The 15,905-nt window shown below is 39.5% G+C and overlaps 1 protein-coding gene across 1 annotated transcript in view; it reads right to left on the bottom strand.

Moving 5' to 3' along the window:
• LOC106826239 (disintegrin and metalloproteinase domain-containing protein 32-like) overlaps positions 1-15,905 on the bottom strand; it is a 229,519-nt gene that overhangs the window by 8,851 nt on the left and 204,763 nt on the right. The window contains exons 15-17 of the mRNA XM_070499712.1: positions 14,267-14,372; positions 12,776-12,953; positions 8,064-8,147 (exon numbers count right to left, since the gene is read on the bottom strand). Coding sequence (XP_070355813.1) covers positions 8,064-8,147; positions 12,776-12,953; positions 14,267-14,372 — 368 coding nt within the window. The remainder of the gene's footprint in view (positions 1-8,063; positions 8,148-12,775; positions 12,954-14,266; positions 14,373-15,905) is intronic.

The following is a 15,905-nucleotide window of genomic DNA, read 5'->3' as shown; positions in this document are numbered from 1 at the left end:
TGTCAGGCCATGCTGTGGCAGGTGTCCCATATATAAAGTAGAGGAAGATGGGCACGGATATTAGCTCAGGGCCAGTCTTCCTCAGCAAAAAAGAGGAGGATTGGCAACAGGGCTAATCTTCCTCAAAAAAACAAACGATAAAGTCTTGCTATTTGTAACAAAACAGATGGACCTTGAGGGTATTATGCTAAGCAAAATAAGTCAGATGGAGAAAGACAAATACTGCAAGATTTCACTCATATTTGGAAGATAAACAAATAACCAAACACATAGATACAAAGAACAGATCAGTGGTTACCAGAGCTGGAGAGGGGTATGAGGAGTGCAAAAGGGGTGACAGGGCACATTTGTATGGTGACGGATGGCAACGAGATTTTTTGATGGTGAACATGATGTAGTCTATACAGAAGTCGAAATATAATGATGTACACCTGGAATTTATCTAATGTTATAAACCAATGTTATCTCAATAAAAATTTTAAAAATTGCAAAACAAATGGAAACAACACAGCAAAAATATTGGGATGGATGGTTAAAGAAGCAGTTCTTCGTGGGAAGTTTATAGTAATGAATGCCTATATTAAGAAAATAGATGATTTCAAATAAACAACCTAACGTTACACCTCGAAGAACTAGAAAAAGGAAAATAAAACCAAGCTGAAAGTTAGCAGAAGAAAGGAAACAACAAAGATCACAGCAAAATAACCAAAAAAGGACCAGGAAAACAATAGAAAAGATCAATGACACTAAGAGCTAGTTTTTGAAAAGACAAACAAGATTGACAAACCTTCAATTAGACTAAGAAAAAAAGAGAACAGAGTGATGTCACCAAGATTGCAACATAAGTTGTTCTCAACTTTACTCCTCCTCACAAGAAGAACAACTAAAAATTATTCATGGAGAAAACACCACTGAGAAAATCCTAGAGCACAGAGGTGAGGCTGAAGCACCCCCTGCACCAACAGAGACCAAGACAGACAGCATCAGAAGGGTAAGAGGAGTAGCTATGCACTGACTGCACTGCCCCTCACCAAGGCTGGCACAGCACCACACTGAGAGGTCTCCCTAAGGCCTGTGGTTCTTCAAGTGGGTAAAGAAAGCCCAGGGTGGACATCCAGCTCCCCCAGTATTGTCAGTCACTTCTTGGGAATCCCCATTCCAGTCTCACCTCATGAGGACCATGGGCAAATCTGTGGGGCTTGCCCACTGGGATTCTGATTGTGATGGAGAAGGCAGGAGAGGCCTGCAACAACCAGCACTTGGATCATGGCAGACGAAGTTCCTACCTGCAGCACCCAAGTAGTAGTCGCAAGCAATGGCTCTGCTCATCTGCAGAGCTAAGATAGCGGTGCAGTCTGACCAGGGAAGTAGACAGGATGCAGGTCTGCCTAATTTGGGACCTCAAACGAAGAGCGCTGCCACCTCTGGTACGTCCCCTCACCCAGGCAGGGGAGTTGAGTCATAGCTCTGTCCACTGCTGAGTGTAGTTCCCAACCCCACATGACTGGAAATGCTGGCCAGGACACCTGAAAGCTGAATTGCCCAGCAACGCTTAAACGGTGACTCCAGCAGGCAGAAAAGATTGTCCGCAGAGCAAAGCTAGTGGCACTGTTCAGCCAGGGAACACAGAGTGCAGGTCAGCTTCAGTCAACACCACAAAAAGCCTTGCGAAGTTTGTAACCAGCTCCCCTACTCTGCCCAGACAGAAGAGCTAATTCATAGCTCCTCTCACTGTTGAGTGCAGCTCTCATCCCTGCCCAACCGGAGAATCTGACCAGAAGACCTGGAAGGCTGCTTGCAGCTGGACCTACAACTGGGCCTGGGAAGGGAAGCTAATTCATATTCCCACCCAATGCTGAGTTGCAGCTCCCAGTCCTGCCTAAGCAGAAAGCTTCCTGGCATACCTGGGAGGTTGCATAGCCCAGCAATGCTTAAGCAGAGTGTGCAGCAGGTAGAGGTAATTATCCGCAGAGCAGTGGCCCAATTCAGCAAGGGAAGCTGGGACAAGGGTTGACTTGAGTAGAACCACAAATAAGAGCTTTGCTGAATAGGGGGCATGTTCTCCCACTCCTACCCCATGAATTAGCTGGGTAGCTAATTCATAGCTACAACTACTGCTGAGTGTAATTCCCAGAATCATCTGACCAGACAGTTTGGCTGGAACAACTGGGAAGTTGCTTGGAGGCAGCTCTCCTAGTGTGCCTGGGCAGGGTAGTTAATTCATAGTCCCACCCACTGGTGACTGTAGCTCCCAGGTCCACCAACCAGAAATACTGAGAGGAACATCTGGTAATCTGCTTGGTGTTGGTTTTCCCACTCAGCCCAGGAAAAGGAGTTAATTCATAGCACTCCTCACTGATGAGGAAACCTGCTCAACCAGGAAAACTGACCTAAGCATCTGGGAAGTTGTACAGACCAGCAACACTCGAGTGGAAACTATAGCTGACAGCACTGCCCATCAGCAGATCAAAGCAGGTGGCTTTGTTTAGTCAGAGAACTTGGAGCATGGTTCAGCTTAAGTCAAGAACCCAAACAAAGAGCCTTGCCAGCCTTAGAGCAAGTTCTGCCACACTGCCCAGATAGGGGAGCTAATACATAGGCTCATCCACTGCTGGGGGTAACTCCCAGCCCCACCTGACAAGGAAGCCTGGTCTGAGCACCTGGGAAATGACTTGGCACAACAGCACTCAAGCAGAGAGACCAGACAGCAACTCTGCTTATCTGCAGAGACAAGCCAGTGACTCCCACCTGGCCAGAGAGTTTGTCAACAAGAGTCTTGTCAGCCTTGGGGCCTGCTCTGCAGCCCCCTACTAGCAGGGAAGCTAATCCTTAGCCCTGTCCATTGGAAAATACAGCCTCCAACACTTTTAATCAGGAAACCTAATCGAAGCTCTTCAGAATCTCAGTAGCCCATCCTGCAGCCCCAATAACAGCAGCACTTGAATGAAAAACCAAAACTTTGGTTCTGCATCTACAGAGCCAAGACAGTGTTCCCATCAGTCCAGGGAGTTTACAACTCAGGTCTATGTGATTTGATTCCCAAACAAGAGGTTTGTCAGCCTTGGGGCCTATATAGGACCCAGCATGAGCAGGGAAACTAATTTGTAGCCTCACTCACTGCTGAATACAGCCTTCAGCCCACTTGACCAGGGGATTTAACTAGAGCTCACAGGGGCTAAGTAGCCATCTTAGAGCCCTGCTTACAGTGGCACTTGAACAGAAGGCACAACCCAGGGCTTTCTCTAACTGCAGAGCAAAACTCATGGCCCAATCTGAGCAGGAAATACAGTGCATAGTCTAGCCTGATTCAGGTCCCCAAACAACGGCCAGTTCAGGCCTTGGGGGCTGTTAAGCAGCCATGCCAGAGTAAGGAAGTTAACTCATAGGGCTGCTTACTGCTCAGAATATTACTCAGTCACAACTATCTAGGAAGCCTGGCCAGAGAATCCAGGCAACAAATAAAACTATCCAAAAAAGAAAACCTAAACAGAAATCCTAGAGCTGAAGACCACAAAGATTGAACTGAAGAATTCAATAGACCGCTTCAGCAACAGACTTGATCATTCAGGAGAAAGAATCAGTCATCTATAAGGCAAGACATTTGAAATCAGTCAGAGCAGCAAAAAGGAAAAAGAACGAAAAAGAGTGAAGGAGGCCTTTGGGACTTATGGGACAACATAAAAAGAAACAATATCTGCAATATGGGAATTCCAGAAGAAGAGAAAGAGAAAGGGAAAGAATGTATATTTAAAGCCATAAAGGCTGAAAATTTCCAAAACCTGGGAAGAGAAATGGACATCAGATCTTTGAGACCCAGAAGACTCCAAATAGGTTGAATCTGAATAGGGTTACACCTAATCACATTGTAATTAAATTGTCAATAGTCAAAGACAGAAAGAATTTTGAAAGTAGACAGAGGAAAGTAAAAAGTCACATAAAAGGGAACTCAAATAACACTATCTGTGGATTTCTCAACAGAAACTTTTCAGGTCAAGAGAGAATGGGATGATATAGTCAAAATACTGAAAGAAAAGAACCTGTTATCCAAGAATACTGTACCTGCCAAAAATGTCCTTCAAAAATAAAAGGGAGAGAAAGACTTTCCCAAACAAACAAAAGCTGAAGGAGTTCGTTACCACCAGAACTGCCTTACAAGAAATACTACAGGGAGTTCTTTGCAAGTAAAAGGAGATTAATTAACATCATAAAAACATAAGTAAGGTTGTATAAAACTCACTGGTAATGGTAAATAAAAGTTACATCCTGTAATATGGTATTAGCAGTGCATAATTCACTTACAACTCTAGTTTAAAAGTTAAAAAGCAAACGTAGTGAAACCAATGATTACTACAGTAATCTGTTATTGGATACATAATATAAAAAGTATGTAAACTCTGACATCAGTTAGATGTCATAGGCCTGGGTACTATAGGCACAGTAAAAAATGTACATCCTCCAAATGCCCCATCCTATTCCTATGGTGGCCCTTGCGGCCCATAGACAGGGAGTAGGGGAAAATCCCACTAATGCCTGGTATACAGATGCTGGGAACAAGAGGAAACTGCAGCAGCCAGTGGGCTGAACTCAGAGCGATTTGACTCATGATCACTCATAAGCCCTGGCCATTAACTCCTTGGACTGACAGTTGGGTCGTTCTAAAGGGATTAACCCTATGGCTTGGACAATGGGAAGTCGAAGTGTGGATAATCATGAATCAGCCCTTGTGAGGTCAGGATATATGGAAAGACATTTGGGTTTACCTGCAAGAGGCTGAGGTGGTACTCACTGTCCCACATCCCAGTTCATAAGGCACTGACACCCCCTGGCAATCAGGAAGCTGATGCTCTAGCTCAGATATAAGCCCTAGAAACTGACCCTTCAGTAGATATAGCAGATTGAGTGCATAGGAAGAGTGGCCACCAGTGGGGGGATGGCATATTACCAAGGATGCCAGATTGCCCTTGAACTATATTGACTTTGTTAATGCAGTAACAGCATGTCCTGTGTATTCTTAATAATGCCCAAGGAAACTGTCAAAGGAGTCTGGGGCTATTCACCAGAGTTCCCAACCAGAGAAGGATTGGCAAATTGATGATATTTGTCTCTTCCCTCCTGGTGAGTGTTCTAATTATGCCTTGGTTTGTGTGATACTGCATCTGGCCTAATCAGCTTTCCCTTGTTGCCATGCAAACCAGGCTGCCACCATTATGGGATAAGAGAAACTGAGTACCATGTAGAGATACTTTTGTCAAACAGACAATGATTGGAGGTCACATTTCAAAGGCCATGATATGAAAGACTGGGCAAAGAACATTACATTGAATGGAGGTTCCCTCTCCCCTATAACCCACAAGCAGCAGGGTTGGTAGAAAGGAAAAATGGAATATTAAAGCAGCTAAATTACTAACAAATAAACCACCTTGGCCAGGTGGACTAAAGTACTGTCCCAGGCTTTACATTTGAACACTCAACCAGCAGGGCCTGTTGCCCCATAGGCCAGACTGGGGACCCATGCCGAGGAACCCAATACCATAATGGTATGGATTGTGAGAAATGGCTGTTGCCCCAACTCTCACCATGGATCTATGCTATGATACTGAGAACACCAAGCCCCATTATGCCTAGCAAAGGAGTCATCTACTGGAATTTGAAATGGGATGTCCCACCTGGAGGGGTGAGTTACTTCATACCCCTGGGTGAGGGGGAACTACTCCATCTCCACTGGGATCCCATTGTCCTGCTGCAAGCTGAACTTGTTGAAATGCACTATACCTGGAATGGAACACCCACCACTGAAAGAGGAGAGAAGGTGGGGGTCCTGGTCTGGTATATCCTGCCCCCAGTCCATTTCCTCATGCCTGACAGTGCTGACTCCCCCAGCCAACACCCATAGTATGCACAGCCAGGTCAAATTCCTAAAGCTGCAGCCACATTAACCTAAGAATCAGGCCACAAGTGTAATTCTTATAGAAGAGGAACACCTTCCATACAAGTTCCTACTAAATATCTGTGTTTTCGACCTTAGACTGTTCCTGTGGTGTCCTCTCATGGGATGGACACCTGGTGAAAATACCTTTCCACAGTGGACCCACTAGTATGCCCAGCAAAGGAATCAATCCAACTGTTGGTTATGTGGGTAGCTGCCCCTCTCCAGCTCATCAGGATTGCCATGGTGGTGAGAGGATTGGAAGGCCCTAAAGCAGTACATTCAAGAAGAAAAAGCTAGGACTGGCACTCTGAATTTGCCTGATGTTACTAATACTGATCCAGAAACCTGCCTGTGGCACACACTCTCAATAACACTGAGCATGTGGATTCTTTTTTTTCAATCAAACTAAACAGCCAGGCTAAAAAACTGCTGAGTGGAAGGGTCTTAAAAATACCAGCATTAGAGCTATGCATGGCTATGCTCAGATTTGGTATGAGTTTATGTGGCTCACCCTAGATTATGGACATTAGAGCACCCAGCACCCCGACAGTGGGAACAGAAAAATCACTAAACAGAACCAACCCAATTGTACCACGATATGGGATGGATATCACTAGAACTGTGCAGTCATCCTGTCACATTAGAGGATAGCAACTGGTTTGGCACTGACTAATTGCACCACCCAGGTATTTATTGGGAAGCCCCGACTGAGATCCAATGGTTGTGTGGCACAAATGTTTGGCTGTGAATAAATAAGTGTAAGGAATTAATTGTAAGGAAAATCAAAAGTCTCCCAAAGAACAAAAGTCCAGGACTTGAGGCCTTCACTGGTGAATTTTACCCAACATTTAAAGAAGAATAATGCCAATTCTTCTCAAACTCTTCCAAAAATGCAAGGAGAATGTAATACTCTCACATTCATTTCACAAAGCCACATTACCTGATACCAAATCCAGAAAAGGACACTACAAGAAAAGAAAACTACAGGCCAATATCCCTATGAATACAGATGCAAAAATTCTCAATAAAATGCTAGCAAACAAAATTCACATTAAAAGGATCATTCACCATGATCAACTGGGATTTATCCTTAGGATATAAAAATAGTCAACATACACAAATCAATACATGTGTTACATCACATTAATAGAACAAAAGAAAAAAATCATATGATCATTTCAACAGATGCATAAAAAGCATTTGACAAAATTCTACATTCGCTCATGATAAAAATGTTGCAGAAGGAACAAAACTCAGTACAATAAAGACCAGAAAGGCCTATGACAAGTGCACAACTAACACAATACTCAATGATGAAAGGTTGAACGCTTTTCCTTTAAGATCAGGAACAAGATGAGGGTGACCACTCATCATTCATATTCAACACGGTACTGGAAATGCTAGCTAGGTCAATCATCAAGAAAAAGAAATAAAAGGTGGCAGAATTGAAAAGGAAGAAGCAAAACTGTCTCTGTTTGTAGATGACGTGATTTTATATATAGAAAATCCTAGACTCCACCAAATAACTGTTAGATTGAATCAATGAATTCTTAAAGTTGCAGGATACAAATTTTTTTCATGTGAAGACTGGCACCTGAGCTAATATCTGTTGCCAATCTTTTACTTTCTTCTCCCCAAGTCCCTGCTGTGGCAGGCATATAAAATAGAGGAATATGGGCACAGATGTTAGCTCAGGGCTAATCTTCCTCAGCAAAAAGAGGAAGATTGGCATCATATGTTAGCTCAGGGCTAATCTCCAAAACAAAAAGAAGAGGGATAAAACCAATAGTTTTCCATCACCCCATGTAGTCAGAGACACATGAATGATAGCATAATTATCTTCCCTTAATGAACAGGTTAATGTATTTATTGGAATATTTAACACCTCTGAAAAGCACTTAACTGTAATAATAAATTTGTTAAGGTCATCAACAATTTAATTCTATACAATGTTCTCTAAAATTACCTATGGCTCCAAATTTAGTATCCCAATTCAGCTCCATATTGAAGCTAGATAAAACAGAGCCTAGTACATAGTAGGAACCAAATAAATGTTGAATAAATTAGTGAGCGATTCTGAAAGGTGTCCAAGATAGATGCGATCCTGAGAAATATAAATCATGTGCTTACTTACTCCATTGCCATGGCACTTTGCTGAACAATTGTGCAATTGGCTCTGGAGGAACCTTGCTTCTACACATTGCCGATCCACACACAACTAAAGAAAAACACATACAAAAAACAAATTTCCAAGTCAGAGGAGTTCAGCTATGTTAACATTTAAATCAGTAATTTTCAAACATAAGACCATAACCATTCAGTGCAATAAATTTCCATCTAAGTACTGGTTTTGCTACATCCTACAAATTTTATATGTTGTATTTTCATTCTCATTCAGTTCAAAATATTTTTCACTTTCTCTTGAGAATTCTTCTTTGGCACATGTGTTATTTAGACATGTGCTGTTTAATCTCCAAGTATTTTGGGTTTTTCAGATAAGTCTAATGTAAACCATGGACTTTGAGTGATAATGATGTGTCAATGTAGGTTCATCAATTGTAACAAATGTACCACTCTAGTAGGGTTGTGGATTGTGTAGGAGTCTGTGTCCATGTAGGGATAAGGGTTATATGGGAACTCCCTGTATTTTCTGCAAATTTTGATGTGAACCTAAAACTGCTCTAAAAAACAAAGTCTATGTTTAAAAATAAATTTCTTAAAAAAATGATTCAGGCTTCCAATATCCAATTCTGCATGTAAGGAGCCTAGAAGTTTCCACTCCATCCCAACAATAAGTAAAACGCTGAACAGATTGAAAAATCAACAACTCTTCTAGGATCCATAAGAGAAGTGGAGACAGAGGGCAAACCAATGCCCCCCAAGATTGGAGAGACAGACATGCGAACACAAGCAGTCATGAGCAGAAACCACCTCAGGTATCTGGGCCAAGGTAGGAAAACTTGAACTGTAATTGACAAACTGCTGTAGGCTCAGTATGGACAATTCTGAGAGTTAAAAACTCCAGGGGGACCCAGTCATGGGAGACTCCCACAATTTTGTGAGATTTACCTCCAGGAGCTTGACTAGGTTCTCCTAGTAAATATCAGAGAAAAATGTCCTTGCTTTCTGGCAGGAGGAGGGGAAAAGGAACCATTTTGAAACAGTCAGAGCTCTCTGTTCTTCTTAACGAGGCTTGCCCTTAGGAGAAAAAAGTTAACCAGAGTCTATCCAGCTGGGGTTTTACCAACCTAACTGATCTTGGAGAAGTGAAATACCCAATTACAGTCAGCTCTAGCCTTCCGTGTAGGGAGAAGGGAAATATCCAATTCCAGCCCACCTCAGCCATCCTGTCCCACTTAAGGGAGCAGAAAAAAAACTGAGAAACACTTATAAAATTCACAGTCCAGAGGCATAGGCTCACTAAAAGACTAAGACCTAATCATAGGACTAAAGAATGCTTCCTCCACCCCTACATGTCACCACTATATTACTACAGGCCTGCTTGCAGTAGGTCTTTTACCTGGCACATCATGTCTGGTTAACAAGAAAAAATGCAAGGTATACTAAAAGTAAAAAAAACACAATTTGAAGAAACAGAGCAAGCATCAGAACCAGACATGGCAGGGATATTGGAATTATCAGACTAGGAGTTTAAAACAACTATGATTAATATGCTAAGGGCTAATAGATGAAGTAGACAGAATGCAAGAACAGACGGGCTATGTAAGCAAAGCAATAGAAATCCTAAGAAAGAACCAAAAATAAATGACAGAGTGAAAAAAAATCACTGTATCAAAAATGAAGTATGCCTTTGATGGGCTTATTAGTACACTGGACACGGCTGAGGAAAGAATCTCTGAGCTAAAAGATATATTAATGGAATCCTCGAAAACCAAAAAGAAAAGAGAACAAAGACTTTAAAAAGTAGCAGAATATCTAAGGACTGTGGGACAACTATGAAAGGTATAACATAAAGTGTAATGGAAATACCAGGAAAAGAAAGAAAGGAACAGAAGAAATATTTGAAAGAATAATGACTGAGAATTACCTCAAATTAATGTCAGACACCAAAGCACAGATCCAGGAAGCTCAGAAAACAAGCAGAAGAATAAATGTCCAGAAAAACTACACCTAGGCATATCATGTTCAAATGACAGAAAAGTAAAGGATAAATCTAGAAAAGCCAGAGTTAAGAAAAAAATATTCTACCTATAGAGGAACAAAGGTAAGAATTACATCCGCCTTCTCCTCAGAAACCACGCAGTCAGAATAGAGTGGAGTGAAATACGTAAACTGTTGACAGAAAAAACCACCAACCTAGAATTCTATATACTGAAAAATTATCCTTTAAAAGTGAAGGAGAACTGAAAACTTTCTCAGACAAACAACAAATGAAGGAATTTTTTGCTAGCAGAGCTACCTTGCAAGACATGTTAAAAGAAGCTCTTTGAAGAGAAGGAAAATAATATAGGTCAAAAACTAATACAATGTACAACACCAAGAGTGAATGCTTATGTGAACTATTGTCTTTGTGTGATTCTGCTGTGTCAATGTAGGTTTATCAGCTGTAACAAATGTACCATTTTGGTGAGGAATGTTGATAATGTGTGAGGTTATGCTTTCATGGCAGTAGGAAGTACAGGGTAAAGCTCTGTACCTTCCTCTCACTTTTGCTGTGAACCTAAAACTGCTCTAAAAAATACAGTCTTAAAAAATGATTCAGGACAGGAAAGTGGGAGATACAAATGAAACAAGACTGACATAAAAAAACATAAGCAAATAACTTTTTATTATAATTCCCTGAAATCTAACAAAACTATTCCTAAGAGCACAGTTAAGACAGTATCCTATATTCCTTGCACATATCAAAAGTTTGCATAGAATCAAAATCAATTCCATATAATCAGATATATACTGTTTTCATTAAACATGAGCTATTATTAGAGTCCCCTAATAAAGATAATAGAAATTTTTATTAAAATATACTACAGATATCTAACATTCTATTGTGGAATGTGTTAAACATCCAGATACAATCCTTTTAAGTTTAAAATATAATAATCCGAGGATTAAGGATATATTCCAACTCTATTATTTATAGCAATATCAACTTCCCTCAGATGCAATTTTCTTACATGAGTACATCAATATTTTCTAAAGCATTTGAGATTTGTTTCAAGGTTAAAATGAGACTATGTATATGAAAATTATTTTCTTTTAAACATTAAAGCACAGCACAACTCTCTTCAAAGAAGTGGCCTCATAAATCCCTTTCCAATCCAAATAACCCAACCCTTTAAAACTTCAACGTGTTGAGTCTTCTCATTAATTCTTGGCCATGATGGTGAGCCTAACAGCTCCTTTTGGAATGTAGTATCTATTGTCTGCCTATCTCAGTTAAAATTGAGATGAAGAGTCCTGTTACGTAAGAACACTACTGACATAAACAAAATTGTCAAGAATGTTTCATCATATATGATTTACAGTATCCTTAAAAACCATCTGGTAAAATTTGTTCTCATACCTTCTCACTGAGAAGAACAATCCATGTTATAGAAAAGATTCTATTCTTACTAAATTGGTAACTGAATAATATCAAATCATCTGTTGCCTGTTTCTGCCTTTCTTTTTTTTATGGGGGGGGTGAGGGAGATTTATCCTGAGCTAACATCTGTTGCCAATCTACCTCTCTTTTGTATGTGGGTCACCATCTCAGCATGGCTGACAAGTGGTGTAGGTCCACCCCCGGAATCCAAACCCTTGAACCTCAGGCCACCGAAGCAGAGCATGCCAAACTTAACCAGTAGGCCATGAGGTCGGGCCCTGTGTTTCACTTTTTAATTGTTTTGACTGCATGGCCTAAATGTATCTACTGAGCTCCTTGGCATATACCTCATTCAAGAAGGCATTTATGACTCCTGAGCATGAAGAGGAAGCCAGTATTAAGGAGACTATATACTTTACCTGCAATAAACTTCATTTAAACTCTAAAACCACTAAAAGTAGCTATCAATACGTACATTTCACTTACTAAATAACTTGTTCAAAATCATCTATCGAGTAAGTGGAAGAGTCAGAATTCAGATCTATGTGCATCTGTCTTTAAAGTCTACACTTTACACTATACTATAGTTCCTCATGAGCAAAGATCTGGTCAGGAATTAATGAGATTTTGAAGTGAATTTATTCCTTCTATGTTTTCTCCAGATTTGGGTCAGCCTCAGAGATAATGAATTATAATAACAATCGATAATAATGCCAAACCTATATTTGACTCTTACTATGTGCTGGGCATCATGTTAAGCACTTTATACTGCTATCTCATTTAATCTCTGCAATGACACATAGAGTAAATGCTATTATTATCCCAACTTTACATACAGTTGCAGAATCTCAGATGGGTTAGGTCATTTGTGAAATGTCAAAAAATAAGAGGTGAAGATTTGATTCTAAGCAGCCTTATCTAAGTTGTACTCTTATCTACAGGGCCACAAAGACACATATATTAGTAGGTGGATTTCTTCTTTCTTCTCCAAAAAGAAAGCAAATTTCCATGTTATGGAGTATTTAACTACAGTATATTCTGAATATCTCTCTCCTCCCCACTCAGCTCCAAAACACTTGGAGTTTCCTTGCTCACAACATCAAAATTCTGAAGGGGATCAAACATTTCCATTTCCTTCTTAATATCTGGAGACCAAGTGAAGCTTATTCATTTCCCCCTTATCCAAATATTTAAGGTTACATAGCACTAGAAATGAATTGAAATTTACACTTAAATGAAAACATTCATTAAAGAAATGAATAAAGCTAGATTTTGAAAAAAATACATTTTAAATCATTTACCCTGCCATCATCACAAATAGCGCCACTATGGACCAACATTGGATCTGGATCATTCACTTGGAGGTCTAGAGTTATACATATAGTATTTCGTACAAAAGCATAAATCACAGCACCATTTTCTTGATAGTAAGGTTTTGTAGAAGGGTAGGTACAAATTAATTTTCCACATATAAGATTCCTACAAACATAATAAAATTATATGATTACTCTACATTGGGCATTTATTAGAAATACTTCAGATTTGCTTTCTTTGACAAAAGTAATAAAAATAAAAAATGGTTCTCCACTTACAGCAATGTATCTAGGGAAAATGTAAAACTTTAACACTAACATTTACAGTAAAATGTAAAAAAGTAGAAGCCATTGATATAAGCTCATCTTTCAATGGTACTAATAGCCTCTTTTTTTTTTTTTTGGTTGAGGAAGATTCTCCCTGAGCTAACATCTGTTGCCAATTTCCTCTATTTTGTATGTAAGCCACAGTCACAGTGTGGCCACTGATAGATGAGTGGTTAGGTCCATGCCTGGGAACTGAACATGGGCTGCCAAAGTGGAGAGTGCCAACTTAATCACTAGCCACAGGGGCCAGCCCACTAATAGTCTTTTAGTCACTGTTCAGATTTATATACTTATTGTCAAATAATCAATTCACTCAAGTACTTTATATCCCTCTGAAGAGAGATAAAAAGATAAATAAGTTGTGACCCCTACCCTTAAAAACCTTAGAGTCTGCTACTAAGTGTGACGTAAATCCCATTAAAAGTGATACAAGTGAAATAAACAAATCCTTACAGAGATTTAAGATGAGGACACATTCTAACTTAGCAGTTAGGGAAAACTCCATCGAGAAGAAACCACCTGTGTCAAAGCTTACAAATTAGTAGGATTTCAACAGCCCGAGTAAGGTATTTCTCAACAAAAGTAGCAGCATAAGCAAATCAAGGAAGCATAAAACTACATGGTATGTTTACTAGTCTAAAAATTCCATGAGTACAAGGGCCACGAATGCTTTGCTAACTAGCATCTGGCCCAGTATCCAGCACATAATAGGTTCTTAATAAATGTTTGTGAAAATAAATTCATGTCCAAAATATCAAAGAGGTGGCTCTTCAGATGTAGGGGAAATTAAATTTCATTTTATAGACACTGGGCAGTCTTCAGCTTGGGCAAGCATTTGAGTGAAAGGGGATACTATTTTATTTTTGTAAAAAAATGAGTAGGTTCAGAGAGGAAAGGTGCAATGGGTATTACTAGTTTCAATCTTGGATTGAATTTAGGAGCCTAATGATCATTATATATAAATGTTTAAAAATTAAACGGAAATTTAAGCCTGTAGCACAAGAAAGATGTCAGGGCTATTTTGATTTGAGATTCACTCCCATACGTATGTGATAGTTGAAACCAGTAGAATGAATGCCATATATAGAGAAAAACTAAAAATAGAATCTTATAGAACAGAAAAAAAGTATCTTTAATATTTGCATAGCATACCTCCATCCACAGAATATATATCTGCCTGATTTCTTACCACAGTTCCCAAATCTATCATTATGATTTTGTATTTCTTCATAGCAGGCAAATGGAGCATTTCTTGAACCTGTCAAAGTTAGAAATATATTTAGATTAAAACTCCTTTTCTTTTTCATCTTCCTCCATTTCCTCATACATTATATGTTTCCTTTGACTTTTTCTCTATCTAGTTGAAACATTTTCCTAGTGGAATTGCAAGAAAAGAGAAAGAATTAAAGTGAAAGGCAAAGCTTGTGGTTATTCCTCCTTTTGCTTCATTTTCAGTCATTTCCATCACAAAAGATATTATGAAGAGAGGGGAGAGTTATAGGAGTGTAAACCATGTGAGGGCTCTGTGAAAGGAGGCAATATAGACGTAATACAAGTAACTTATGCTTGTTTTCCTAGATTCTGAGTAGGAACTCATAAAAAGCCAGGTCTATAACAAAATCACATTGAAGAAAATTCATTGTATCTTCAGGAAGTCCCAAATGAAGGAATCAAGATTGCCAACGTATATATTTATCTATTTTCTCCTTCATTACTATATTACGTTTTTACCACTGTGTAAAAAATTACCAAAACAAAATGTTGGCAGTGTAAAACAACATCCATTTATAATGTCACAGTTTCTGCAGGTTAGAAGTCCAGTAAGCACAGGTGAACTCTCTGCACCAGGTCTCACTAGGCTGAAAAAGAGTTATTGGCTGGGACTGCATCTCATCTGAGGCTGGAGTCCTCTTCAGAGCTCATTGCTTGTTGGCATAATTGCATTTATTGCCGCCATAGCTCCATTTTCTTACTAACTATCTGCCAGGAGTTGCTCTTCTCTCCTAGGAACTCCCCTCAGGTCCTAGTCACATGGCCCTCTCACAACATACAACTCATTTCTTCCAAGCCAACAAGAGAATCATTCCAGTACCTCTCATCTTTAAAGGCTCACATGATTAGGTCAAGCCAAGTCAGAATGATCTCTCTTTCATTAATTCAAAGATGACTGATTATATACCTTAATTACATCTTCGAAATTCATTCATCTGTACTATGTAATCTAATCACAGGAATGATATTCCATCATATATTCACTAGTTCTGTCCCAACTCAAAGGAAGGATAATCCAAGGCATGGAGAGGCATAGGGGCCATCCAGGAATCTTGCCTACCAATTACCTTCTCCAAAACAAACATCACTAAGCCTAAATGCCTCATCTATAGAAGCAGATAATAATATCTACCTCAATGGATTGTTATGAGAATTAACTAAGATGATGTTTATTTAGTCACTGTTAATTCCCACCTAATTCTCCTCCATTTTCTTTTAAGATCAAGAGGGTTTTTCTGGTTTATCTGATTTACATTTTTCCCCACTAATATTTTCAATTATTTACTTTCTTCTTAATTCTCCCTCTTTCCACCATTTTTAAACATTGTTCCATCAAAGGTGGTTGTGTAGATACCATGAGGACAGGAAATGCTGCTTGTGAGTATTCATGATGTTTAATCAGTTCAGTTGTGAATCTGCCATATCAGATTAGAAACACCAATGCAGAGTTTGTTGAACACCAAGATATTATCCAGGGAAAGTCAGAAATTGGATAATTCACTCCAGTTTGGAGACATAG

The sequence above is a fragment of the Equus asinus genome, chromosome 27, assembly GCF_041296235.1.
Source record: "Equus asinus isolate D_3611 breed Donkey chromosome 27, EquAss-T2T_v2, whole genome shotgun sequence".
In the NCBI taxonomy this organism is placed as follows: Eukaryota; Metazoa; Chordata; class Mammalia; order Perissodactyla; family Equidae; genus Equus; species Equus asinus.
This window is presented reverse-complemented; position numbering and strand designations above follow the sequence as displayed.